The sequence below is a fragment of the Macaca mulatta genome, chromosome 10, assembly GCF_049350105.2.
Source record: "Macaca mulatta isolate MMU2019108-1 chromosome 10, T2T-MMU8v2.0, whole genome shotgun sequence".
Lineage (NCBI taxonomy): Eukaryota > Metazoa > Chordata > Mammalia > Primates > Cercopithecidae > Macaca > Macaca mulatta.
The window spans coordinates 89,513,739-89,538,737 of record NC_133415.1 but is presented as its reverse complement, the minus strand read 5'-3'; the positions used below and the strand labels follow the sequence as shown (position 1 = coordinate 89,538,737).

Sequence of the window (24,999 nt, the reverse complement as noted above, 5' to 3'; positions counted from 1 at the left end):
CTGAGGCAGGAGAATCACTTGAACCCAGGAGGCAAGGTTGCAGTGAGCCAAGATTGTACCACTGCACTCCATCTAGCCTGGGTGACACAGCGAGACTCCATCTCAAAAAAACAAACAAACAAACAAAAGGATTTAAAGAGATGGATAATAATTTTTTTTTTTTTTAATGTAACACCTATATAGTGCTTACTGTGTACCAGGTACTGTTCTTAAATGTCTTTTTTGTTTTTTGTTTTTTGTTATTTTGAGACGGAGTTTCGCTCTTGTTGCCCAGGCTGGAGTGTGCAATGGCATGATCTCAGCTCACTGTACCCTCCGTCTCCCGGTTTCAAGTGATTCTCCTGCCTCAGCCTCTTGCGTAGCCAGGATTACAGATGCATGCCACCACGCCCAGCTAAGTTTTGTATTTTTAGTAGAGACGGAGTTTCACCATGTTGGTCAGGCTAGCCTCTAACTCCTGACTTCATGATCTGCCCATCTCAGCCTCCCAAAGTGCTGGGATTACAGGCGTGAGCCCCCGCGCCCAACCAAATATTTTAGATATACTTAACCTTTTCATCCTCAGGACAATCCATTGGTACTATTACTATCCTACAGAGAAATTATTTACTTAAAATTACATTGCTAGTAAGGGAGTTGCAGACCCAGAATATTCATTAAAGCATTGTTTTAATGCTTTAAAGCATTCATTAAAGTGGGCGGATCACTTGAGGTCAGGAGTTCAAGACCAGCCTGGCCACCTGGCCAACATGGTGAAGCCCATCTCTACTAAAAATACAGAAACGTAGCCAGGTGTGCTGGCACACACCTGTGGTCCCAGCTACTCGGGAGCTGAGGTTGGAGAGCCACTTGAACCTGGGAGGTGAAGGTTGCAGTGAGCCTGGATTGCGCCATTTCACTCCAGGCTGGGTGACAGAACAAGAGAACAAGACCCGGTCTCAAAAAAAAAAAGAAAAGAAAACAAACAAATGATGTCTTTTGTATTGTTTTTTCGTAATTTTCTGTGATAAGCATATTTTTATTAAAACTGTTAAAATATTCTAGTCACCAGAAAACTGCAGTCTAAATATCTGTTTCTTCCTATGTTTACATTTTTGAGAAATGAGGTATTTCTTAGCTGAAACACATTAACAGTGCTATTGCCAGATGCTGTGGAAATTCCTTCTCACAGCCTGGCTTATTTAAAATTTGTTCTGGCTGGGTGCAGTGTTTCACACTGCTAATCCCAGCACTTTGGGAGGGTGAGGCAGGAGGATTGCTTGAGCTCAGGAGTTCAAGACTACCCTGGGCAACATAGTGAGACCTTGTCTCTATAAAAAATTTAAAAATTAGCCTGGTGTGGTGGTGCACACCTGTAGTCCCAGCTACTTGGTGGCTGAGGCCAGAAGACACTTGAGCCTGGGAGGTCAAGGCTGCAGTGAGCTATGATGGCGCCACTGCACTCCAGCCTGGGTGACAGAGCAAGACCCTGTCAGTCAATCAACCAAACTGTCCTAATTCTTACTATGTGGGTACAATTTTTTTTTTTTTTTTTTGAGACGGAGTCTTGCTCTGTTGCCCAGGCTGGAGTGCAGTGGCACAATCTCAGCTTGCTGCAACCTCCACCTCCTGGGTTCAAGTGATTCTCCTGCCTTAGCCTTCCGAGTAGCTGGGACTACAGGCGCGTGCCACCATGCCTGACTAATTTGTATATTTTTAGTAGAGACGGGCTTTCACCATGTTGGTCAGCCTGGTCTCAAACTCCTAACCTCAGGTGATCTGCTGGCCTTGGCCTCCCAAAGTGCTGGGATTACAGGTGTGAGCCACCACACCCGGCCTGATTTTCTAGTTCATAACCTGTGCATCACTGATAACCTATACAAAGATTTCGGGACTTCTTTCTGGGACTATATGATCCTACTCCAGGCATAGCCATGTCTGTCTCCCTCAGCGCCTCTTCTCCATGCCTACCCCCAATTCAGTACTTCACCCCTGATCAGCAGTACGAGTTCAGCATAAAACCAAGGAAGAAGGCTTAACAGGAATCAGCAACATAATTTGAGTTGGAAATTTTTCTGAAAATAGACTACAGTATGTGGATTTACACAGATTGCTGCATTTATTAGACTGTGAGATGCATCATTTTGAAATGGGAAAAATTAGGAGAAAAATGTTTAAAACTCAAGAACATTCTGTAAACAACTCATTTCCTCCTACTTCCTGAAATGAAGATAGCAAAAACGGGAAGAAAGAGAAAAAAATTGTTTTTGTCTCTTGGAAGTCATGGGAGTGATTGTTAGTCCTTATCAACCATAAGTCCAGTGTGAATACGGAAATACAGACAGGAATAAAATATCAAACAGCCATGAGGTCTAGGTCTTAGGGTTTCAAAGAAGGAATGTTCAGTGTCTCTTCCAGTCCCCTGTTTCACAGCAGGCTTTATTATCACCCTGGAAAGGAGACAGTTTTTTCTGATTTGTTTCTCATCTCTGTGTTTCTTTGAAACCATGAAAATGTATAACAATGAATTGTGGGGTTTTTCTCTTTTTTTTGAGATGGAGTCTCACTCTGTTGCCCAGGCTGGAGTGCAGTGGCACAATCTCGGCTCACTGCAAGCTCCGCCTCCCGGGTTCACGCCGTTCTCCTGCTTCAGCCTCCAAAGTAGCTGGAACTACAGGCACCTGCCACCATGCCCAGCTAACTTTTTTGTATTTTTAGTAGAGATGGGGTTTCACCATGTTAGCCAGGATGGTCTCGATCTCCTGACCATGGTCTGCCCATCTTAGCCTCCCAAAGTGCTGGGATTACAGGTGTGAGCCACCGTGCCCAGCCAAGGGTTTTTCATTTGTTTTTTTTTTGTTTGTTTTTTTTTTTTTTTTTTTTGAGACAGAGTCTCGCTCTGTCCCCCAGGCTGGAGTGCAGTGGCACGATCTCGGCTCACTGCAAGCTCCGTCTCCTGGGTTCAGGCCATTCTCCTGCCTCAGCCTCCCGAGTAGCTGGGACTATAGGCGCCCGCCACCGCACCCGGCTAATTTTTTGTATTTTTTTAGTAGAGACGGGGTTTCACCGTGGTCTCGATCTCCTGACCTTGTGATCCGCCCGCCTCGGCCTCCCAAAGTGCTGGGATTACAGGCGTGAGCCACCGCGCCCGGCCCATTTGTTTTTTAAGAGATAACATACATAATAAAGTGCATTCATTTTAATTGGGTAGCTTGATAAATTTTTGCATATGCTTACGTTCTTAACACAGAGTTTTTATCTTTTCAGCTCTCTGGCCTGACAACCAATGTTGTGGACATTATTTTGGCTCATCACTTTGGGCCGGTAAGTACCTGTTCCACCCAGAAGAGCTGTGTTTATTGGTTTGCATGCAAATTCTTATTTTACCTCAGGAAAGAAGGGTTACCTTAGAATTCACCTGACCCTAGTAAATAACAGTTCCGATGTAGTCTGAAAGGCATGTGGCCCTGCAAAGGTGAATCTTTAACTCATTGCCACATGACTGTTGACATGTGGAGCTATGAGAGAAGATAGCATCTCCTGCTACCTGTTCCTGTAAGTAGCATGCCATCTGTTAATGTTTGACATCACGTGCCTCCCCAGACATCTTTAGAGCCATTAGGAGGTCTGGGAAAGGCTTCACAAAAATAGAAATTTCAGGGGGGAAAACTGTGAAATAATAGTGCTGAAAGAAGCTTAGAGATTATCTTGTTCAAGCCCCGTGTTTTTCAACTGGTGAGGAAACCGAAGTCTTCACAGAAAGTGGCAGTTATCGTGTACATAATTGCCGGGTAGGGGAGGGAGCTTAACTGGTAGGTGAGGGGGACCCTTCAAAGGGAAAAGTGAGTTGGGTGACTGACAAAGGAGTGATGGAGTAAATGAGCAGTGAGGTCAGAGAGCTGTGAGGTGTCTGGAATGAGGAGACGAGCATGGGTGCTCAATTGTAATCTGCTTAATTTAAAATACTATCTGAAGGAAAATGGCAGATGGGAAGAAAACTGCTAGTTTTTTTCCTTTCTGAGTACTGATTATTTATAAGTACTTTAGATGTGCAAACCAAGTTGCTTTTTACATGGTTCTATTAGTCTGATTTTAAGATAGGGAAACCAAAGACCAGAGAGGCCACATAACTTGCCACCACTGTCCAGATGGTAAGTGTGGAGCTGACATTTCAATCCAGGTCAGGCTAAGTCCGAAGTCCATAGTCTTTTATTTCATCATATTTTTATCAAAGTTAGAAATTCACATATATTTTAGAGTAGAGAAGTTCTACAGGGCTTATTACAAAGCATCTGTCACCTACCCCATATTCTGCTTTTTAGTGGCAACCACTTTAATTCTTCCAGCTGACTCCTTTGGGCTTTGCCTCCATCTTGCCCTCTCTTTAATTGAGGTAATTCTTATACATAGTGTAATGCACACATCCTAAGTGCATCTCAGTGACCATTTACTGATGTATAGTTTCTTGTAACTACCACCCAGAACACAAATAAAACATTTTCATCACCCCACAAAGGTTTACTCATTATCCTTTCCCGCTCAATAATTCCCCACTCCAAACAACGTTTTCACTCTTCTGTTACCTCCATAGATTAATTTTGACTGTTCTTAAACTTCATATAAATGGAATAACAGAGTGTTTACTTCTCTGAGTCTAGCTTCTTTTGCTCAACATACTATCTTGAGATTCATCCATGTCATTCCATGTGTCAGTAGTTCATTCTTTTTTATTACTGTGTAGCAGCAGTTCATTGTATTAATATACTACAAATTAGGGGTCGGGCGCAGTGGCTCCACATCTGTAATCCAGCACTTTGGGAGGCCGAGGTGGGCAGATCACTTGAGGTCAGGTGTTTGAGACCAGCCTGGCCAACATGGTGAAACTCTGTCTCTACTAAAAATACAAAAATTAGCAGGGCGTGGTGGCATATGCCTATAGTGCCAGCTACCTGGGAGGCTGAGGCAGGTGCCCCATAGTGGGACCCTGTCTTTATAAAAATTCAAAAATTGGCTGGGTGCCATGGCTCACACCTCTAATCCCAGCATTTTGGGAGGCCAAGGCAGGTGGATCACCTGAGGTCAGGAGTTTGAGTTCAGCCTGACCAACATGGAGAAACCCTGCCTCTACTAAAAATACAAAATTAGGCTGGGCACGGTGGTTCACACCTGTAATCCCAGCACTTTGGGAGGCCCAGGCAGGTGGATCACAAGGTCAGGAGTTCAAGACCAGCCTGGCCAACATGGTGAAACCCTACCTCTACTAAAAATACAAAAAAATTAGCCAGGTGTGGTGGCACACGCCTGTAGTACCAGCTACTCGGAAGGCTGAGGCAGGAGAATTGCTTGAACCCAGGAGGCAGAGGTTGCAGTGAGCCGAGATTGCACCACTACACCCCAGCTCTGGGCGACAGAGCAAGACTCCATCTCGGGAAAAACAAACAAACAAAAAATTAGCCCAGTGTGGTGGTACATGCCTGTAATCCCAGCTACTCAGGAGGCTGAGGCAGGAGAATTGCTTGAACCCAGGAGGCAAAGGTTGCATTGAGCCAAGATCGTGCCATTGCAGTCCAGCATGGGCAACAAGAGCAAAACTCTGTCTCAAAAAAAAAAAATTTTTCAAAAATCAGCCGGGCTTAGTAACACATGCCTGTGGTCCCAGCTACTTGGGAGGCTGTGATGGGAGGATCACTTGAGCCCAGAGTTCGAGACCGGCCTGGGCAACATAGCAAAAAGAAATGCTACTTCATATAGGCCTCTGAGGGGAAAGCTAAGGCCAGTATTTAATAATTTCCAGGCCGGGCGTGGTGGCTCAAGCCTGTAATCCCAGCACTTTGGGAGGCCGAGACGGGCGGATCACGAGGTCAGGAGATCGAGACCATTCTGGCTAACGCGGTGAAACCCCGTCTCTACTAAAAACTACAAAAAACTAGCCGGGCGAGGTGGCGGCGCCTGTAGTCCCAGCTACTCGGGAGGCTGAGGCAGGAGAATGGTGTGAACCCGGGAGGCGGAGCTTGCAGTGAGCTGAGATCCGGCCACTGCACTCCAGCCTGGGTGACAGAGCGAGACTCCGTCTCAAAAAATAATAATAATAATAATTTCCAAAAAGCAAGAACATCCTCACTATATATAGAGAGTTTTATATATAGAGAGAGAGAGAAAGAGAGAGAGAAATATATATATAATATATTTTTTTTAATTTAAAACATATATATAAATTAAACATATATATGTTTAATTTAAAACATATGAGGTCACAGTGGATTTTCATAAGTCTTATTTTCGTAAGACTGAAGAGTTCATTAAAATTTAAGCATCCAGGCTGGTCTGAAGGTAGGGAATTATCTGAATTGATTGTTCACAGTTAGTTACAGATTGAATTCCCTGTTCTACTCTTTCCCCTTTCTCACTACTACTCTTGACCAGTCAAAAAGATAATAAAAATTAAAAATAAATTTTATTTTATTTTATTTTATTTATTTTTTTTGAGACGGAGTCATGCTCTGTCGCCCGGGCTGGAATGCAGTGGCCGGATCTCAGCTCACTGCAAGCTCCGCCTCCCAGGTTTACGCGGTTCTCCTGCCTCAGCCTCCCGTGTAGCTGGGACTACAGGCGCCCGCCACCTCGCCCAGCTAGTTTTTTGTATTTTTTAGTAGAGACGGGGTTTCACCGTGTTAGCCAGAATGGTCTCGATCTCCTGACCTCGTGATCCGCCCGTCTTGGCCTCCCAAAGTGCTGGGATTACAGGCTTGAGCCACTGCGCCCGGCCTAAAAATAAATTTTAAAACATGTAAGCAAGTTAATGCTTGTATTACTTTGAAATGGAAACAAACATGGTTTTTAAACATGAATAATGTTCAATTCACCAATAAGAGAAATAAATTAAAAATACATTTGTACTAGCAAGGATGTGGGAAGACAGGTAGTGTAAATAAATGAGATAGCTCTATATATCCGGATAAGGAATGATCTTTACCATACTTTACAAGGGAAAGCAAGTGTAGAACAATGTCTAGAGGACTATAATTTGTGTTTTTAAAAACATGGGAGTCTGTTTATTTGTTTGTTTGTTGAGACAGGGTCTTGCTCTGTTGTCCGGGCTGGAGTGCAGTGGTGCCATCTTAGTTTGCTACAGCCTCGACCTCCTAGGCTCAAGCCATCCTTCTCCTTCAGCCTCCTGAGTAGCTAGTATTACAGGCATGTACCACCACACTAAGCTAGTTTTAAAATTTTTTGTAGAGATGGGGGTCTCGCTACGTTAACCCACGCTGGTCTCAAACTCCTGGCCTCAAGAGATCCTCCTGCCTCAGCCTCCTAAAGTGCTGGGATTACAGGCATGAGCCACCACACCTGGCCTATCATTTGGTATTAACTTTTCTTATAATATCTTTAGAATGAGACTGGGGCTCTCATAAAGTTTTCTAGTAGTGATTCACGTACCCTTCAGTTTCAGGTAGACTCTTGTCAGTTTCCCACTGTATTCTGGGTTCATTTCATCCACATGGTAGTGAAAATGTGAAGAAAGTTTTTCCATATCTCTATTTCTCTAACAAGGCTTGGTCACCGGTGAACTTTACACATTGCCCTGGATTAACAGATTTCTTAATTATCCCTGATATTATTTCTTTCCTCCAATGCAAGAATTTTCCTTTCTGCTTAAAACTGCTTAATGATGTATGTGTGTATGCACACACGTATTTACATGTATGCTTATGTACTCAAGAATCTGGCAACTAGCTCTGATGACATCTGAGAAGGCCAGCAACAGAGTGACCATTAAACAGTGGGTGGTGGAGAGGGAGACTTTTCACTGTATAGACCATTTTGTTTCTCTCGTATTTTATACCTTCAAAAGTATTGGTAATAAGATTAAAATAAATGAGCCAGGCACAGTTGAGTGTGCCTGTTGTCTCAGCTCCCCAGGAGGCTGAAGCAGGAGGATCGCTTGAGCCCAGGAGTTCCAAGCTGCAGTACCTTATGATAGTGCCTGTGAATCGCCACTGCACTCCAGCCTGAGCAGCATAGTGAGTCCCCATCTCTGAAATAAAATTTAAAAGATTAAAATAAATAATGAATTACTAAATCAATAAAGTGTCATAAACGCAATGGAATATATAATTATACAGTGTATAATATTAAATGGTGGTACATATAGATAGGTAATATGCTGATTATATCATTGAAGATATAGATAAGTTAATTGCACAGATTTATGGTTATTAGAAGAAATGCAGCCAGGTGCAGCACATCACTTGAGGTGAAGAGTTCAAGACCAGTGTGGCCAACATGGTGAGACCCTGTCTCTACTAAAAATACAAAAAAATTAGCTGAGCATGGTGGTGCATGACCCTCATCCCAGCTACTCAGGAGGCTGAGGCAGGAGAATCGCTTGAACCCGGGAAGTGGAGGTTGCAGTGAGCTGAGACTGCACCATTGCTCAGCCTGGGTAACTGAGCAAGACTCTGTCTCATAAAAAAAGAAAAGAAATGTTACGCTCCATTTGTTTTACACTTTGTGGTTTATATGTTTCTATAACTTTTCTTACTTAATCTTTAAAACAGCCTTGTCAGATAGCTGGTTATTGTCTTCATTTTATAGTATCTCCGTTTTTGTGAAGAATGGCAGAACATTAAAAAAACACACAAAGAAATCAGGGTTCAGAGTGATGAGGTGACCTAAGTTCCACAACTAGTACTTGAATCCTTTGCTGCCCTCATCTGACACAGAATATGGCACTGAACCAGTCTGATGCAAATCATCAGCCATTCAGCCTACGAGCACATCAGTAGTCCCCAGGCTCTGCCCCAGTTCCCATCATGAGCTGCACGATTTGACTCGTGGTAATGAAAATGCAAACCAAACAAGATGGACTTATTCTGGAGCTCAAAAGCTTGCCCATGTCTTCTTTAAATTGTTCTAGGAAGAGTTACAGGCCAACCTGGACCTGATCCAAACCTACAGAATGCATATTGCCCAAGACATCAACCAAGACAACCTGCAGCTCTTCTTGAATTCCTACAATGGGTATAGTTTTTTCCCATTTCTTCACTTAAATGTAAACAGCTCTAAAAAGAGGAGGGTGGGAGAAGGAGAGAGGACTGTATCTAATGTTGGGACGAGCTTCTCTGAGGTGAAAATGTGAGCCCTTTCTGGCTTTCTAGAAACATGGACAAAGATTGAGGAAATGGATCAGCTGTAACTTAACCAAAGTTATACAGCCAGTAAGGAGTGAAGCCAGATTTTGAACCTTGTCTCTCTAGCTCTTTCCTCTATATAACAGAGCCTCCCTATTTTTAGTTGAAATCAGAAAGATTAAGCCCTGTGCTAAACTCAGTTACAAGGAAAACACCCTCCCTCCTCCTCAAAATGTAAGTCATTCTCTTAAGGAATTTATTCCTGTAAAGTAAACACTTAGGGCCGGGCGCGGTGGCTCACGCCTATAATCCCAGCACTTTGGGAGGCCGAGGCAGGCGGATCTCAAGGTCAGGAGTTCAAGACCAGCCTGGCCAACATAGTGAAACCCCATCTCTACAAAAATACAAAAATTAGCCAGGCATAGTGGTGGGCGCCTGTAGTCTCACCTACTTGGGAGGCTGAGGCAGGAGAGTCACTTGAACCTGGGAGGCGGAGATTGCAGTGAGCCGAGATCGCACCACTGCACTCCAGCCTGGGTGACAGACTGAGACTCTGTCTCAAAAAAATTAATTAATTAAACACTTAGGACTTGAGAGTTTCAGTGGTGTTACTGTTGAGTGTTGAGGCTGTCTCCTTGTAACATCCCAAAGAGTCCTTCAGGGTTAAGCCAGGAGCCTCCTTCCTGCTCCGTACCAGATGCCACTGAAGTGGCGACTCAAGAACCAAGTCACAGGCCTCTTCCCTTCTCAGGTGTGAAGAAAAGATAGTTTCACCTTCCTTGATAAATTTTGGTGTTTATGACCAGAAAACCTGAGTTGCTATGACTTTACCCAAAAAGGGCATTGCTTCTGCTTTGTTTTTCTAGACGCAGAGACCTGGAGATTGAAAGACCCATACTGGGCCAAAATGATAACAAATCAAAAACATTAAAGTAAGTTCTTCAGTTTCCTCAGCTGACTTGCCAAATATCTTTGCCTTTCATAGACTAATTTGGTGTTCAGTGGAATTTATGTGTCTATTTGCTGAGTGACACCTCTTACTTTGCCTACCTAGGTGTTCTACTTTACTGGTGGTAGGGGACAATTCGCCTGCAGTTGAGGCTGTGGTAAGTATGTCCTCATGCTGTGAAGATGAATGAGATCAAAATGTAATAAGATGTATAGGCCGGGTGCAGTGGCTCACGCCTGTATTCCCAACACTTTGGGAGGCTGAGGCAGGAAGATCACTTGAGCCCAAGAGTTTGAGATTAGCCTGGGCAACACAGTGGGACCCTAACTCTACAATTTTTTTAAAAGAATTAGCTGGCGTGGCCGGGCGCAGTGGCTCACGCCTCTAATCCCAGCACTTTGGGAGGCCAAGGTGGGCAGATCATGAGGTCAGGAGATCGAGACCACCCTGGTTAACACGGTGAAACCCCATCTCTACTAAAAATACAAAAAATTAGCCGGGCATGGTGGCGGGCACCTATAGTCCCAGCTACTCGGGAGGCTAAGGCAGGAGAATGGTGTGAACCCAGGAGGCAGAGCTTGCAGTGAGCCAAGATCGTGCCACTGCACTCCAGCCTGGGCAACAGAGCGAGACTCCATCTCAAAAAATAAAATAAAAAAAAAATTAGCTGGCATGGTGACAGCCTGTAGTCCCAGCTACTCTGGAGGCTGAGGTAGGAGGTTTGCTTGAGCTCAGGAGGTCAAGGCTGCAGTGAGCCATGATTGCGCCACTGCACTCCAGCCTGGGTGACAGAGTGAGACCCTGTCTCAAAAAAAAAAGTATGGGCCGGGCGCGGTGGCTCAAGCCTGTAATCCCTGCACTTTGGGAGGCCGAGGCGGGCGGATCACGAGGTCAGGAGATCGAGACCATCCTGGCTAACATGGTGAAACCCCGTCTCTACTAAAAAATACAAAAAACTAGCCGGGCACGGTGGCGGGCGCCTATAGTCCCGGATACTCGGGAGGCTGAGGCAGGAGAATGGCGTGAACCCGGGAGGCGGAGCTTGCAGTGAGCTGAGATCCGGCCACTGCACTCCAGCCTGGGAGACAGAGCGAGACTCCGTCTCAAAAAAAAAAAAAAAAAAAAGTATGTAGCACACTGCTGACACACTAGAAACAGTCAGTAAATACTAGTTTTTGTTCTTTCTGATTGCACATATCAGGGTTTGCTCTTTGTCATACATTTTGGAAAATTAATTCATCATTAGATTTCATTAGACGGGGTCAGTTTTTTTCTTGATTGCTTTGTGTTGTGTAGTTCACTTTGTGGCAAGTAGTACAACTAAACACCGTTTACTTATTGTCAGATTTCTGACAGCCTCAGCCTTTAATCTGGAATAGATTACCACCATAAATCCAGCAGGCTGGAAGGCCACCTCTGCCTCCTTCTGAAGGACATAGCACATGGATAAAAATGATATATGCTCATTGTAGAAAATATGAAAAAAATTTAAAAATAGAAGGATGAGGGGAAAATCATGATCCTATTACCTAAAGACAGAGTATTATTTTTTGCCTTACGTAGACCTGATTATATTAAATATACAAGATTTGGGGGCCTGACTTAATACTATTGATAGCATTTTTCCATTACAGAATCAGTATGTCTGTAGATTTACCATTATTTAACTTTGTTCTCATGTTGATTAATTCCAATTTTGCACTATTAATGTTACTGTTGGCCAGGTGCGGTGGCTCACGCCTATAGTCCCAGCACTTTGGGAGGCCGAGGTGGGTGGATCACCTGAGGTCAGGAGTTCAAGACCAGCCTGGGCAACATGGTGAAACCCCGTCTTTACTAAAAATACAAAAAATTAGCTGGGTGTGGTGGCATGCCCCTGTATTCCCAGCTACTTGGGAGGCTGAGACAGGAGAATCGCTCAAACCTGGGAGTCAGAGGCTGCAGTGAGCCAAGATCGCACCACTGCACTCCAGCCTGGGTGAGACAGAGAGACACTCTGTCTCAAAAAAATAAATAAAAATAAAAATAATGATACTGTTGGACATCCTTAGAAAATCTTTGAATCTTTTATTATTTCCTTGGGATGGATTTCCAGAAGTGGGATTAATGTGTCCAAAATTATAAATCTTTACAAAGTCTTTCATACATTTTGCCAGGTTCCTTTCCAGAAAGAATATACCAGTATATTGCCACCAGCACTGTATAAGCATGCCTGTTTCACTGCACACTGTCTAGCATCGAATCTTTTTTTTATTAGTAGTTAATTCGATAGGTTAAAAATAGTATCTCACTGTTTTAATTTGCATTTATTTGATTACAAATGAAGTTGATAGTTTTTCATATGTCTTATTATGTGTTTCCTACAGCATATATAACTTAACTAAATATCTCTGTGAAATTACTTGATTTCTTTGCCCTAAATAGAGCAAAACATTATGGAGTAAAGCTTTTTGGAAAGGAAGTCTAACAAATAATCAGAGGTGTAGACATAGTTGAGAAGGTTTGTAGAGTGGGGAAATGTTTGTAGGGTGAGAACATGCAGATGTGAAAGGATACATTTGCATCTCCCTGAACTGTCCTGTAAAACACTCCGTGTCTGGTGTGAAATACATGGCATGACTTCCCATAGAGGCCAATAACGCTCAGTTCCCCTTCCTCAAAAAACATTCCCCAGAGGTAAAAAGGTTATAGAGGTGACCCCAATTTATCAAGAAGGAACTTTATAAAGGTCACTGTTTGCTGGCTAAAAAGGTGGAGATACATGCTTCTAAACTATCAAAAACATTTTAAAATGAACATATATACTTAATACAGGAAAATATTTTTAGAAAATATCCTTAATCAGAATTTCCTTATAATGCTAAATATTTCTGTTCATCTTATATCTAGTTATTTGCCTTTTTAAAATTGTGTGGACTTAAAGCAACCTCTGCAGTTATTTTTCAAGACTGTATTAATTTGGCCATATAGATAAGGGCTCTTCCTCTTTCTGATTTCCACACCTTCAGTGTTTATGAGAATTCTGCAGCCCTGTCTATACCACAAGTAGATGCTCTTTCATACGCAGTCAAACCTAGTTCCTCTGCCAGAGCATTTTATCCCACAAGTGTGTAGGGATTAAGAGGAATATCCATGCATTGAAGAGCAAAAAGAAACTCTACAAATTCTAGTCATTGTCAGTAACTATTCTTGCTTACTTATTCATTCAACATCATATTTTGAGCATTTCCTATTTACTCTGCTATGAAGAACATGAAAATGAGTAAGACTGAGTGCATTCAGGCAGCCGGGGAGAGAGTAGATGTCAAAAAACAGTGGTTGTGGCTCATGCCTGTAATCCCAGCACTTTGGGAGGCCGAGATGGGCAGATCACCTTAGGTCAGGAGTTCAAGACCAGCCTGGCCAACATGGCAAAACCCTGTCTCTACTAAAAATACAAAAACGAGCTGAGCGTGATGGCACACACCTGTAATCCCAGCTCCTTGGTGGGAGAATTGCTTGAACCCAGGAGGCGGAGGTTTCAGGGAGCTGAGATCGTGCCACTGCACCCCAGCCTGGGTGAGAGAACAAGACTCTATCTCAAAGAAAACAAAACAAAACAACAACAACAACAACAAAAACCCACAGTGATTGTGGTTGGTCTACTAGGTATCAAGACTTCTTATATAATGTAGAAATTGCAAAGTAGTGAACCAAGGAAAGCATGATTGATTATATTAAATCCAGATTTGAGAGTTCATTCTTCCAGAAAATATTTATAGTCTATCTACTATATTCTAAGCACTGTACCTAGCAGTTAGGGATCCAGTTTTTAAATTCTACGTTTTAGAGTTAATGCACATTCTGTAGTGAACGGGTACATTCGTTTGTCACTGTCTGCATTGTCCTTTGTATAGAGCAAATCAAAACTCCGATTTGGTGATCCTGACTTTTATATTTTCCCTGATTTTAGAAGAGTTTTGTATACCCCCCACCCGCAATCCCCAGAGTAAAAGTTCATCTGGATTACTGGGTCTTGCTTAGGTAATTTTAACCACTGCTTGCTGCTACTGCAGTCTATCATGTAGGCCACTGCTCTCCTAAAACAACTCAAATCCTGTCACTTCAGACACCTTCTGTGGCATCCTGCCTTCCACAGTCAGCTCCAGCCTGTGCCCCAGCCTCACCTTCAGTCTATCTCACCTCACACTTGCCTCGGTAGCTATTCTGTTCCCACCCCTGGGGCTTTGCTTATGCTTTCGCCTTAATTCTGGAAGCCCTCAAGCACTCACCCTTTCCCTTTATCTACCTGTAGAAATCCCACTTCTTTCTGTGTTCACTCAGCTCAGTTGCGAAGCATTTGCAGTGGTTTCATTTTGCTTTGTATTACATATTTCACCCTGCTGGATCCAGATTCTAAGCACAGGTTTTACATGTATTTTCTTAGCAAACATATAAACGGAGAGATCCAGTTGATCAAAATAGCTGTAAAACAATGCGGAACCGAGATATTGTCTCCCCAGAACATTTTCTTTGAGATCTCTGCCTTCATGAACACAAGGGTGCAGGATATCAGACATGTGAATGCACAGGGCCACGATTCTTAATTAAATGACTCCATGAGAGAAAAATGAGAAGAGTTCAACTTTGGACTGGATAGCCAAAGACCTTGAGATGGAAAAGAGTGAGGATATAAAGAATGGCAAACCCACTAAGGAAAGAGGTGAAAAGTAAGGCAAGGGAGGTGCCCAGAGCTTAGCCATTAGAACCAGTTGTGCTCAGAAGCCATTAAAGAGATTCCAGCAGGAGAGGACCCACGGTCCAGTCCATTTTTCAAAGAAGTAAGGTAACCTACTTTCATGTTATATAGCTAGTCAGTAGGAAGACTTAGATTCAGCTTATAGTTTTTTAAAGACACATAACTGATTCAGAAAATTAGATAAGTTAAATTTTTAGATCTGCTCAGAAATATCAAAGTATATCATATAAATATATCTCCCATTATGTATTTTGGTAATCTCTTTGGCTGGTTCAGCCTTCTGCAAACTGAGCTGTTGATCTTGCAAGATCATTCTCATGCCGAGCTATTTCATTTTTTTTCCTAGCAACTCATAAAATTATTTTCTCCTTTTTTTTAAATTTTAGGTCGAATGCAATTCCCGCCTGAACCCTGTAAATACAACTTTGCTAAAGGTAATGTGTCTTCTTTCCTCACTTCCAACCCTTATATATGCTTCAGATTAATCATTGGAATAATTGCCCAGAAAGAAGCAAAGCTTCCCTCTCTTTGGTTATCTCATTCTCTTCTTTTTTTTTTTTGAGACAGACTCCTGCTCTGTCACCCAGGCTGAAGTGCAGTGGCTCGATCTCGGCTCACTGCAACCTCCACCTCCCGGGTTCAAGCGATTCTCCTGCATCAGCCTCCTGAGTAGCTGGGAATACAGGCGCCCACCACCACCCCCAGCTAATTTTTCGTATTTTCAGTAGAGACGAGGTTTCACCATGTTAGCCAGGATGGTCTCAGTCTCCTGACCTTGTGATCCATCCACCTTGGCCTCCCAAAGTGCTGGGATTACAGGTGTGAGCCACCACGCCCAGCCTTCATTCTCTTTTTGAAATTATGCTTTTGGCCAGGTGCAGTGGCTCATACCTGTAATCTCAGCACTTTGGGAGGCTGAGGCAGGTGGATCATGAGGTCAGGAGTTTGAGACCAGCCTAGCCAATATGGTGAAACCCCGTCTCTACTAAAAATACAAAAATTAACCGGGCATGGTGGCACACACCTGTAGTCCCAGCTACCTGGGAGGCTGAGGCAGGAGAATCGCTTGAACCCGGGAGGCAGAGGTTGCAGTGAGCCGAGATCACACCACTGCACTCTAGCCTGGGCGACAGAGCGAGACTCCATCTCAAAAATAAATAAACAAATAAAATAAAATAAAGCTTTTTTCCTGAATATGTTCTCATTGTAAAACATTGCAAAAAAGAGGAAAGGATATGGAATAAAATAAATTTAAATTATTCGTAATCCTACCACCCAAACCTCTGGTAAAATATTGCTGTCTTTTTCCTATACATTTTTACGTCATTAAAATTAAAGAGGGGCTGGGCACGGTGGCTCATGCCTATAATCCCAACACTTTGGGATGCTGAGGTGGGTGGATCGCTTGAGTCCAGGAGTTTGAGACCAGCCTGGGTGACAGAGTGATACCCTGTCAGAGAGTATTTACAACCCTGTATGTTTTCCTCAACTTTATGACATAGCCTTTCCCATGTAACTAAAAACTTTGGCTGGGCGCAGTGGCTCACACCTATAATCTCAGCGCTTTGGAAGGCAGAGGTGGGAGGCCAGGAGTTTGAGAGCAGTCTCGGCAACATAGTGAGACTCTGTCTCTACAAAAACAGTAAGAAAATTAGCTGGGCTTGGTGGTGTGCATCTGTGGCCCCAGCTACTCAGGAAGCTGAGGCACGAGGATTCCTTGAGCCCAGGAATTTGAGGATTTGTGCTCCTGACGCTGCGCTCCAGCCTAGGTGACAGAGTGAAACCCTGTTTCTTTTTTTTTTTTTTTTTTTTTTTTGAGACGGAGTCTCGCTGTGTCTCCCAGGCTGGAGTGCAGTGGCGTGATCTCGGCTCACTGCAAGCTCCGCCTCCCGGGTTCACGCCATTCTCCGGCCTCAGCCTCCCAAGTAGCTGAGACTACAGGCGCCCGCCACCACGCCCGGCTAGTTTTTTGTATTTTTAGTAGAGACGGGGTTTCACCATGTTAGCCAGGATAGTCTCGATCTCCTGACCTCGTGATCCACCTGCCTCGGCCTCCCAAAGTGCTGGGATTACAGGCTTGAGCCACCACGCCCGGCCGAAACCCTGTTTCAAAAAAAAAAAAAAAAAAGGCCGGGTGCGGTGGCTCAAGCCTGTAATCCCAGCACTTTGGGAGGCCAAGAGGGGCGGATCACGAGGTCAGGAGATCGAGACCATCCTGGCTAACATGGTGAAACCCCATCTCTACTAAAAAATACAAAAAAAACTAGCCAGGCGAGGTGGCAGGCACCTGTAGTCCCAGCTACTCCGGAAGCTGAGGCAGGAGAATGGCGTAAACCTGGGAGGCGGAGCTTGCAGTGAGCTGAGATCTGGCCACTGCACTCCAGCCTGGGCAACACAGCGAGACTCCGTCTCAAAAAAAAAAAAAAAAAAACTTTGTCAACATTATTTAATGTTGTGAGAATTAACATAATGGATGTAAATTCTTTATATGCAAAGCCCTGCTGCTGTATTGGTAAGGAAGCTTTCAGTAACAATTCTCATGATGAGAGTGTATGCATTTTCTTTCTCTTAGGACAAATACAGACCAACTCTTATGCTAAATATCTAGAGATAGTATCAAGTGTCTCCCACTTTTGAGTATATAGGAGGCAAGAATTTCTACCTGTTATTGTTTCAACCTAGCTTTTCCTAGAGCCTCTACTAAAGTGTTTAGGTAGCTGACCTTCTAGTTTGTACTTGGACTACTGTAGATTTCAGTGCTGATCATATGTTGCTTACTGCTACATTTTCAGTCTGAAAGACCTCTGCCATCTTCCTTTTCTCTTTGAAGTGTGTTTGAAAGGGAAGTGCTGTTACCAGAAACAGCCTGTAGTTCCTAGAAATCTAATGTGAGGTTAATGCTCTGAGGTGACCACATTCAAAATGTTCTGCCCTCCAGGCAATTGATGGGCTGGTCTAAAAATTTGGGGGAGGGGCTGGGCATGGTGGCTCATGCCTGTAATCCCAACACTTTGGGAGGCTGAGGCCAGGTGTTCAAGACCAGCCTGCCCAACATGATGAAACCTCATCTCTACTAAAAATACAAAAATTAGTCAGGCATGATGCCGGGCGCCTGTAATCCCAGGTACTCTGGAGACTGAGGCAGGAGAATCACTTGAACCTGGGAGGCAGAGGTTGCAGTGAGCTGAGATTGTGCTATTGCACTCCAGCCTGGGCAACAAGAGTGAGACTTTATCTCAAAAAAAAAAAATTTTTTTTAAGTTTGTAGTTTGAAACTAGTTTCTCACTTCAGGTTTGAATCAATATTCAAACGCAGAAAACTAAACCCTACAATAACCATAGACATAGTTATTTTTGGGCAAAAATGCCCATCTATAACACCATAGAATAGAGTGGATAACTCCTATGGCAGATCGAACTGATTCTCAAACCATTTGATAGGTACCCATCTTGGAAATAGTTTCTTCCAGTATTCTCTCTGCATATGGGAACTGTTCTATATTCCAATCAGGTTTCAGCTCCTAAACTTCATGAAAATACAGCCTGTGCTGGTTTGGTTTTTTGTATATTTGTTAGATTAAATGTTTGTTTATAATCTTATGCTTAGAATTTTCAGCGGCCTCTCCCTTGTTAATCTCAAACTTCTATGTCTTCTGTGGCATTCTCCTTAGTTGTAGTCCCTCCTCATAATAAGTTTTGATGCCAGTGAATTGAAACCATGGGGTTCATGTTCCTTTTTGAAAAAAGCCAGTCAGCCTGAATAGGATATCATCTGAGCCCAGAGTGCGTAACAGCTAGAAGAAAGAGCAGGCCTAGGGCCAGCATGCCCTAAAAATGCTTTACTGTAGATAGTAGATTCAAATCACCTGGGAGCTTATTAGAACTGTAAGTTCCTTTTTTTTTGGAGATGGACTCTCTGTTGCCCAGGTTGGAGTGCAGTGGCATGATTTTGGCTCACTGCAACCTCCGCCTCCTGAGTTCAAGCAATTCTTCTGTGTCAGCCTCTAGAGTAGCTGAGACTACAGGTGTGTGCCACCATGCCTGGCTAATTTTTTGTTTGTTTGTTTGTTTGTTTGAGACAGAGTCTCGCTCTGTCACCCAGGCTAGAGTGCAATGGCGCCCTCTCGGCTCACTGCAAGCTCCCCCTCCAGGGTTCATGCCATTCTCCTGCCTCAGCCTCCCGAGTAGCTGGGACCACAGGTGCCTGCCACCACACCCGGCTAATTTTTTGTATTTTTAGTAGAGACGGGGTTTCACTGTGTTAGCCAGGATGGTCTCGATCTCCTGACCTCGTGATCCACCCGCCTCGGCCTCCCAAAGTGCTGGGATTACAGGTGTGAGCCACCGCGCCCAGCCAATTTTTGTGTTTTTAGTAGAGATGGAGTTTTACCATGTTGGCCAGTCTGGTCTGGAACTCCTGACCTCAGGTGATCCCCCCGCCTCGGCCTCCCAAAGTGCTGGGATTACAGATGTGAGCCACCGCGCCTGGCCAGAAATGCATGATCGTGAACCATACCCCAAACCTATCAAATCAGAATCTCTGGGACAGGAATCCAAGAATCTGAGTTTTAACAAGTCCTTCAAGTAATTCCAGCACACACTAACGAAGCCATATCCTAGAAATCCTTGCACGCATGAGAATAACCAGCTGTAAATGTTTATGAAGTGAAAAGCAGCATTACCAAACCCAGCTATTAGAGGAAAGTAACTGACTGAGCGAGCTGGCTGAATCAGTATCAGCTCTTGATGGCTGAGTGTCCTTACTCATGGAGGAAAGATAATGTAGAGTTGAAATGGGACTTGGAAAGCACGATGCACAGAGAAGTTAGGGTCACACTGTTCGAGGGCTCTGAAGGGAACATTCTTCAGGTGCTTTTCATGGTTGAGAATAGTGGTTAACTTCACTATCACCTCAACAGAAAATTCCCACCATGGGCCTGAAAGTCAGGGCTTCAGTCTTATTGAGGAATAAGTATGTAATAATGATATCAGATTTTCATCCAAGGTTATAAATGTTTGTATGTAGGTAAACTTGCAGTTAAACATTAAAACCTAGAATTCGATCTTGTTCTGTTTGAAAGGACTTGGGGTGTTCAGAGCAATTCTCTTAAGGGTAAGTCCCAGCTGACTTGCCTATTTTTCCTTTTCTAGATGGCAGACTGTGGGGGACTGCCCCAGGTAGTTCAGGTAAGGAAATTTTTTTTTTTAAACACCCATTTAATTCTGCCTCTCTGTCTGTGCGAAGATTAATGCCCTCTTGTTTTATCCCCCCAGCCTGGGAAGCTCACCGAGGCCTTCAAGTACTTTTTGCAGGGAATGGGCTACAGTGAGTAGTATACAACTTTCTATCTAGCAACAATTTAGGATTGTTGGGGTCCAGTTTCACATCTGGGAGCCCACAATTCCTGAGATATAACCTCTGTGGCAGCTAGCCTTAAGCAAGTAGAAACTGAAATGGTTATGGAACATTGATTTGTCCATATTTATGAGAAGCTAACACTCAGCACTTACTTTTTTCAGGCACTATATATTCTTTTGTTTTCTGTTTTGTTTTTTTTTTTTTTGAGACGGAGTGTCACTCTCGCCAGGCTGGAGTGCAGTGGTGTGATCTCGGCTCACTGCAGCCTCTGCCTCCTGGGTTCAAGCGATTCTCCTGCCTCAGCCTCCCAAGTAGCTGAGACGACAGGCACATGCCACCATGCCCAGCTAATTTTTGTAATTTTAGGAGAGACAGAGTTTCACCATGTTGGCCAGGATGGTCTTGATCTCTTGACCTCGTGATCTGCCTGCCTCGGCTTCCCAAAGTGCTGGGATTACAGGCGTGAGCCACCACACCCAGCCTATATATTCTTAATCTAAGAGGTCATTCTGTTATTAGTGCCATTTTATAGAAGAAGAAACTGAGGCTCAGAGAGACTAAGCACATTGCCAAGGGTAAAAATTCAGCTGCAGAGCCATGATTCAAACCCTGGCAGTCTGACTCCAAAGCCCAATTTTGAACCCCTGCAGCTTAGGCTGTCCTAGGTGTGAATCTGAAATTATGATTTGCATTTAAACTCAGCTGGTTAATAACTCCTGACCAAGAGAAATGAAACGGAGACATAGGAGAAAAGGGCAGTATACTTGGGAAAGTCTCCTCCACTCCAGGAGATGAACTTGGAGAGTGTTTTAGAGCAAGTCCAAGGGTGTGTCCATACCATATGCCATTGTCTTGGTCTTTTGTGTTGTAAGACCCCTGAGCTTTCTCATGGTCACAGAATTATCTACACTTGCTCCTTTCTTGGAGTTTTAAGAAAAACTCTTTCACCCAGGTACAGAGCTCCTTACCCAGTAGGGTGATTTTTCTCCTGTCTTTGGTATTAGTGTGGATAATGGTCATTGGAGAGCTGCCTGGTCAGCTGCTCTGGGCAGCTGGGCCCTGGGTGCAGCCCTGTACCTGCCAGGCAGACCATGTATGTCTTGTCTTAAGTGGCTGTGTCATCCTTGCCTGTGAGCTGCTACCAACCGAGCCCACACCCACAGCCTTGTGGCTCACTGGGAGGAGCAGGAGCCCCTCTCCTATCCCATTTTTATCCTTTTCCTATGAAATAGCTGATCTTCCAGCCCACTTCTGATCCAAAGCAAGATGACTGTTTATAGGCGAGGGGAAAACAATTGCCTTTGTCTAGTTGGGGAAAGTAACATTTGAGATGTTATTGAAGTATCTCTCAGCCTCACCTCCTCTCTGGGAGCTTAAAATAAAACTTTATCCCTGGCTTAGAGTATTCTGTCATGTCTACCAGGCAGCTGAGGTTGCCACTTGGCACTCTCGGATCACTAACTTGCCTTTTCCTGTGTCCATCCTGCTTCCAGTCCCGTATGTGCAGCTCAGTCACCTGAGCACTGAGTCAGGTACCTTCCTCTGTGCTGGCCCCGCCCCGCCTTCCAGTCTCTCCTGGCTGCACTGGCTGCCTGCAGCATGTCCGCGGTCTTCCTGTGCAGTGAGAGCCCGATAGAACGTGGCTCAGTACGCCCCAAGAGGTTTAGCCTACAGGTCCAGCCCTGGTCTCCCAGGAGGAAGAAAGGATCTGGTTGTAAGGGGCAGGCCTCCTCTTGTCATCCTAAATCCAGGGTCATAGCAGCAGCTGAAACTTGATAGGCAGGGCACATCTTCCACTGCCACCTACTAATCCTTGAATTAACCTCCAGACATAGGAATCCAAGGACAGCCTTGGCTCTAAATAGGAGGGTCAGAGCCTGTGCCCAGAGAACTCTGCAGATGATAGCACCTTCTGACCCCAGCATTGAAATACAGCATTGAAATACAGTGGCTGCTGCCCAGGAGGATAGGCAGGGAGGCTATATGCCAGGTAAGGCCCAGTCCCAGCCAAGCTGGAAGGACCTTAGAGTCAAGCAGTGGCAGAACAGGAGTCTGAATTTAACACCTACCCCCAGAGCTCCTCCATCCCTGGCAACCTGTACCTCATCCCTGTGTCGAGGTCAGCTCCAAGCCAACCTGCCCTGCCCTTCACCTGCACCGTCCTACACATCTCCTCCCTGGTAGCAAGGTAGCCTGTGGACACGGATGGTAGTCTCGTTGTATCGGGCTTGCACTGTGTTTGTGAAACACCTTCATACTTGTGTGTTTGTCTTTCTTTTCTTTTGGTTTAGTCTTGCATGCACTGTAGGTTTTGGTTACCTGTTTGGGTTCCCAAAGCCTCCATTCTGTCACTGTCTGAATGCTGTGGGCATAGCTAAGAGGCCATACTCTGGACTTAGGGTTTCCCCTTGTTCTGTGGTGACTACAATCAGCTGAGATTCCAACCAGATCTAAAGGATTAAAGTGGCCTCACATAACACCACTCACCTAGAGCAAATAATACCAAATGGGGATGGCTATATCTTGTCCTGGGTGTCATTGTAAATGAGTCGGAAAAGCTAAACATAAAGCCTTTGGTGAGACTCCTAGGTTAGCTGGGCTTAACTAGGGCTTCATCTTCTAGTCCCCTTGGTTCTCTGTTACAGTACCATCTGCCAGCATGACTCGGCTCGCCCGATCACGAACCCACTCAACCTCGAGTAGCCTCGGCTCTGGAGAAAGTCCCTTCAGCCGGTCTGTCACCAGCAATCAGTCAGATGGAACTCAAGAATCCTGTGAGTCCCCTGATGTCCTGGACAGACACCAGACCATGGAGGTGTCCTGCTAAGCAGATGCTCCTCCCCTGGACCATTGCAAGTCCATCCTTCTTCAAATGACCACTCCATAATATAACATTTCATCCATGTAAACTGGCCTCTACTATCTTTAACTCATGCATGGCCACTGAACCTCTCTCTAGTAGCCTGGATTTATCATTCTCTCTGCCTGCCCACCCCCTTTTTTGTATAGCCCAAGAACCACTTCCATGCCATACTGTAACATTCCAACATCTTTAGCTGATCAGATCTCTCCATATCCTCTCTTGCCAGCTTTTTCCCGTGCTCCCCCAACTATGTATCGGATAAGATTCTTTGATCCCAACTCTGTGTGTGTGCGAGCACGTGTCTCTGTTTGTGTGTGCATAGTTCTGTGGTTTTAGACACGCTTTCTTGTAGTGCTTCTGCAAAAAAACAAAAAAGGGACTTATTTTGCATTCTCAATGGTGTTTTTAAGGGAATTAGGCAGAATAGATTTCTAGGTTGGGTAGGCCACTGCGTTCTCTTTTGTTTGCAAATTGGTCAACAAAATTTGCAGAGTGATTTCAGGAGAGAGCAGCTCTGAGGAATGTGGAAAATCATAATTGGTATCTGGACCATTGATTGATTGTGAGCAATAGTAGAAGGGTGCCTATTACATAGAGAGACTCCTTCTGTCCAAATGAATTTCTGTATACTCTTCTATAAATAAAAGGGAGGAATATATTCTGCTGGAAGCCCATGAACCATCGGTGAGGTTCCGATACAACATAGAGTTTTTTCCAAGGAGTGAATGTGGCTTAATTACTGGACTCTCTTAGCACAGGAAGGTGGAAACAAAATGCCAGGCCTCTGCTCTGAAGAGCAAAACTGCTGTCGCTGCAGTATCTGATACTGGACATCCACATATCCACAAGAAGTGCCTCTTAGGTCTATGACGGAGAGTGTCTCCATTCCTCAGTTACCAGAGAGGGGAGAGGTATGGCCTAAAAAGCATGTAGATGGTGGAGAAATGGGTGGGGAGAGAGGAACAACCATTAACATAGTATCATGTTTAATAAGTATGGCCTTGATTTCAGTAGATGTAATGGAAGCCAAATTAAATTGATACAGAACCCATTTCTCAGAATCTTTTTTTTTTTTTTTTTTTGGAGACAGAGTCTCGTTCTGTCACCCAGGCTGGAGTGCAATGGCGCAAATTTGGCTCACCCTCTGCCCCCTGGGTTCAAGCGATTCTCCTGCCTCAGCCTCCCGAGTAGCTAGGACTACAGGCACCTGCCACCATGCCCAGCTAAGTTACGTATTTTTAGTAGAGATGGAATATCACCATGTTGGCCAGGCTGGTCTGGAACTCCTCACCTCAGGTGATCTGCCCGCCTCAGCCTCCCAAAGTGCTGGGATTATAGGCATGAGTCATTTTGCCCAGCCATCAGAAAGATTGTTAATCCTATGAACTCCCTTTTGTAGGAGAGAAAGGGCCACTCTGTAGGGGCAGCCCTGTCCAGGTAAAGTTGTTTTCAGCCTCCTGTCTACTGTTAAGTGAGGAAGTCACAGCAAGACAGAGAGTATTGCTGGAGGGTGAGAGAACTGTGGAGACCAACTGCCACATAGCAAGAGCCCAGCTCTTGGGAACGTTGAGATGTAAGCTCAGGGTTACACAGTTCCAAATCTTGGGAAGGGGCTTTTCAGACACACTGTTTGCTTTCTGCTGAGATAAGGAATGCATCACTCTGCCAGAGTATGACTTTTTACAGATTATTAAATAAAGCTGTATATGTCTCATTGTTACCTGATTGCTGGTGGTATTTCTTTCAAGCCATTCACTGGGGTTCAGGGTGGGACGAGTTGCTGTATGCTGGTTCTGTGTTGGCATTTTCACATGTGATTGCTTATCCACCAAGCGACACTGTCCATTTATAGGAGGAAATGAAGCCTGATGATAAATCATTCGCCCAAGGTCATACAGCCAGTAAGTCCAGCCAGGATCAAATCCTAGGGAATTATGCAGAATTCTATCTGATGTGTCTATATTTCCCTGAAGCCAAAAA

The 24,999-nt window shown here is 44.4% G+C and overlaps 1 protein-coding gene across 8 annotated transcripts in view; it reads left to right on the top strand.

The window, feature by feature from the left end:
* Positions 1-24,739, top strand: part of NDRG3 (NDRG family member 3) — a 92,856-nt gene extending 68,117 nt beyond the window's left edge. For 4 of the 8 annotated variants that reach the window (XM_015149054.3, XM_015149052.3, XM_077951754.1 and 1 more), the window contains 8 exons: positions 3,247-3,303; positions 8,897-9,000; positions 9,977-10,042; positions 10,165-10,216; positions 15,184-15,231; positions 19,949-19,984; positions 20,072-20,123; positions 22,802-24,739. In XM_015149054.3, the coding sequence (XP_015004540.1) occupies positions 3,247-3,303; positions 8,897-9,000; positions 9,977-10,042; positions 10,165-10,216; positions 15,184-15,231; positions 19,949-19,984; positions 20,072-20,123; positions 22,802-22,983 (597 nt within the window). In that variant the 3' untranslated portion in view covers positions 22,984-24,739. Of the gene's footprint in view, positions 1-3,246; positions 3,304-8,896; positions 9,001-9,976; positions 10,043-10,164; positions 10,236-15,183; positions 15,232-19,921; positions 19,985-20,071; positions 20,124-21,649; positions 21,689-22,801 lie in introns of all 8 variants that reach the window. The other 4 variants (XM_077951755.1, XM_077951753.1, XM_077951758.1 and 1 more) reach the window with 2 other exon arrangements.
* The last annotated feature ends 260 nt before the right edge of the window (positions 24,740-24,999 follow it).